Source organism: Aplysia californica, unplaced genomic scaffold, assembly GCF_000002075.1.
Source record: "Aplysia californica isolate F4 #8 unplaced genomic scaffold, AplCal3.0 scaffold01104, whole genome shotgun sequence".
Taxonomy (NCBI): domain Eukaryota; kingdom Metazoa; phylum Mollusca; class Gastropoda; order Aplysiida; family Aplysiidae; genus Aplysia; species Aplysia californica.
Genome location: NW_004798374.1, coordinates 56860 through 60171, shown reverse-complemented (window position 1 = coordinate 60171; position 3312 = coordinate 56860). Strand labels below are relative to the sequence as shown.

Here is a 3312-nt window from a genome sequence, read left to right as displayed (position 1 = left end):
AGACACAGTACAGCTGACACACACAGACACAGTACAGCTGACACACAGAGACACAGTACAGCTGACACACACAGAGACACGGTACAGCTGACACACACACAGACACAGTACAGCTGACACACAGAGACACACTACAGTTGACACACAGAGACACACTACAGCTGACATACAGAGACACACTACAGCAACTCCTTGACACACCGAGACACAGTACAGCTGACACACAGAGACACAGTACAGCTGACACACACACACACAAGACACAGTGCAGCTGACACACACACACACAGACACAGTACAGCTGACACACACAGAGACACACTACAGCTGACACACACACAGACACAGTACAGCTGACACACACACAGACACAGTACAGCTGACACACACACACAGACACAGTACAGCTGACACACACAGACACAGTACAGCTGACACACACACACACAGAGACACAGTACAGCTGACACACACAGAGACACAGACACAGTACAGCTGACACACACACACACACACACAGACACAGTACAGCTGACACACACAAACAGACACAGAAAAGCTGACACACACAGAGACACAGACACAGTACAGCTGACACACACAGAGACACAGACACAGTACAGCTGACACACACAGACACAGTACAGCTGACACACACACACAGACACTGTACAGCTGACACACACACACACAGACACAGTACAGCTGACACACACACACACACAGAGACACAGTACAGCTGACACACACACAGACACAGTACAGCTGACACACACACACAGACACAGTACAGCTGACACACACAGACACAGTACAGCTGACACACACACACACAGAGACACAGTACAGCTGACACACACAGAGACACAGACACAGTACAGCTGGCACACACAGACACAGTGCAGCTGACACACACACAGAGACACAGACACAGTACAGCTGACACACACACAGACACAGTACAGCTGACACACACAAAGAGACACAGACACAGTACAGCTGACACACACAGACACACTACAACATCTCCTCACCAAGCTCTTCACTTGTTCTTAAACCAGAAAACATTTTCAGGAGAAAGACAAATTATTCCATTACCCCCCTCCCCCCCCCCACGGCGGTGCCACTGACTGAAGTGTCTTCAGGCTGTTCCCAAAGGGGGGACATTAACCTGTTCTTATGCACAGTGGAATTGTAAATGGGCTGATCCAACAATGTCAAGCTCATAACTGTGCCTGATCTACAACAGGGAACTGCTGCTTTTTCTTTTCTAATCCTTACTATTGTCATTTTTCCTCTACTTCTTTTGTATGTTTGTCACACTCTTGTGACCCGCTATTTCTGGGGTGCCTAGATAGTCCAAGCAGACTTTGTGCTGTTGAGGCTAGAGGACTTCTCTGTTGACACCCGCCCCTTGGCGTTCATATGACCTTATGCAGTTGCGACCACCGTTAAAAACTCTACTAAAACTATACAATCTTGCGGGGAGGAAACAGGCGTAGCCACTAAGAAAAGAACGAGAGACAAAGGCAAAGCAGAGAGAAGCACAAAGAAAAGAAGCAGCCAATGCAGACTGCAACAAGAACCCATCTATCACATAATCACAGCGAGACACAAAACGTGAGGCGTCACGGTCAAGTCTGGCGCTCTCCATAAGGAGGAAATCCATGAAAACGACATTTTCCCCCAGTTTGGCAATCTCTATTGAATTTTTGTTTTTTTGGCTCAGCACCTTTTACATCTATTCAATACACATCTCTGTGTGAATTTTACGGGTACAACGTTGATTAACGGCACAAAAAATGTAAATTTCCATTTCCCAAGGACTCTCAAGCTATGGAAGTGGCAAAACTTTTGCAGCCAAATTCTCGATAATTCCCATAATTCTACCTCTGAAACCAGGTGACCCCCCCACCCCCCACCTTCTTCAATCGGAGATAGCTCAACTTCTATTCTCGATACAAGGATTTTGTTTTTCTCAAATGCAAGACAAAAGAACAAACTTGAAGCTGGTAGAACTCCCCTGGCCCACAAACCGACGAGCGCCCGACCCCACTGCGCCGTGACCGGCACAACACAACTTACTTGCCGTCAACAGCATCAACATACTTGGCATCGATGCCAAGATAATCGAAAGCTTTCGTCATCCGGAACCTCCTCGCTGGTCGGCGCTTCAGATTAATCATGTATATCTGGAACACACAGACACTTGTGCGTGAGCAGTTTGGGACAGGAAATAAGCACATTCTACAGTCGTCCTGTGACCCCCACAAAACAGGCTTCCGTCACACAAAACAAAACAGCAAAAAAACCATCGTAGAAAAAAAAGCCAAGCCCTACGCTGATCACTCATAGTGAGCGACACAAAAGAAAGACACATACCAAGTTCAATCATCTTTTGCTCTACCCGCCTCAACCTGCACTCTAAAACATTTGAATACAGAACTCCGATTTATCACGAACTTGGTTCAGTGAGCCGCAAAACATGTTTATTTTTGCTAAAAGATTAATCGATTCCAAGTTTCCAAGTTTCTCTTAAGTAGCTTGGACTACACATTGACAAATGACAAAAACTCCAAACAAAAAACTTGCTATGGTAGCCCACAACTCTAGTGGTTACCAACAAGGGAAATAACTATCCATAAGCCATAGCAGACAAGAGGCACAGTTCTCATATACAGTTGCAGATTACAAGGGAGAAAATCTAGCCACCCTGTTGTACTCAAGTTTGAAGGAGAAACTGACACATTGAGCAAGGGTCTTCCGCAATCAGAGACACCTTTTCCATGTTTGTTGTTCTTGGTACGGCACTACAGAGCCAAAAATAGTATCAGGTGTGGACATAACAACGAGGGTCGGCCTTACCTGGTCAAATCCCAGCTTGTCTTTGGCTCTCTCGGGGACGTAGACGTGGGGCGAGCTGTACAGTGGGGGGACCTCTTCAACTATATGTACAGAACATAGAACAATGTACAGAACATAGAACAATGTACAGAACATAGAACAATGTACAGAACATAGAACAATGTACAGTGGGGGGACCTCCTCAACTATATGTACAGAACACACACACACAAAACACACACACAGAACACACACACACACAGAACACACACACAGACAGATCAGGGGCAGGACACAGAACAAAACTGTTTCATTCTTTGAAGAATTCTTCGTATCTTTTCTTGCCCTTTTTCAACATTAACAATTGGAATTTGGACCAAATATTTCTTGAGTACATGCAACCTGTTGAAGAAACTGCAAGAAAAAACAAACATTTCACAATTTTGTGAGTAGTATGTCTGTCACCGC

The 3312-nt window shown here is 45.5% G+C and overlaps 1 protein-coding gene across 1 annotated transcript in view; it reads right to left on the bottom strand.

The window, feature by feature from the left end:
* LOC101860707 (procollagen galactosyltransferase 1) overlaps window positions 1-3312 on the bottom strand; it is a gene marked incomplete in the record, with an annotated part of 33243 nt that overhangs the window by 8405 nt on the left and 21526 nt on the right. The window contains 2 exon segments of the mRNA XM_013090007.2: window positions 2086-2192; window positions 2866-2945. Of these exon segments, the coding sequence (XP_012945461.1) occupies window positions 2086-2192; window positions 2866-2945 (187 nt within the window).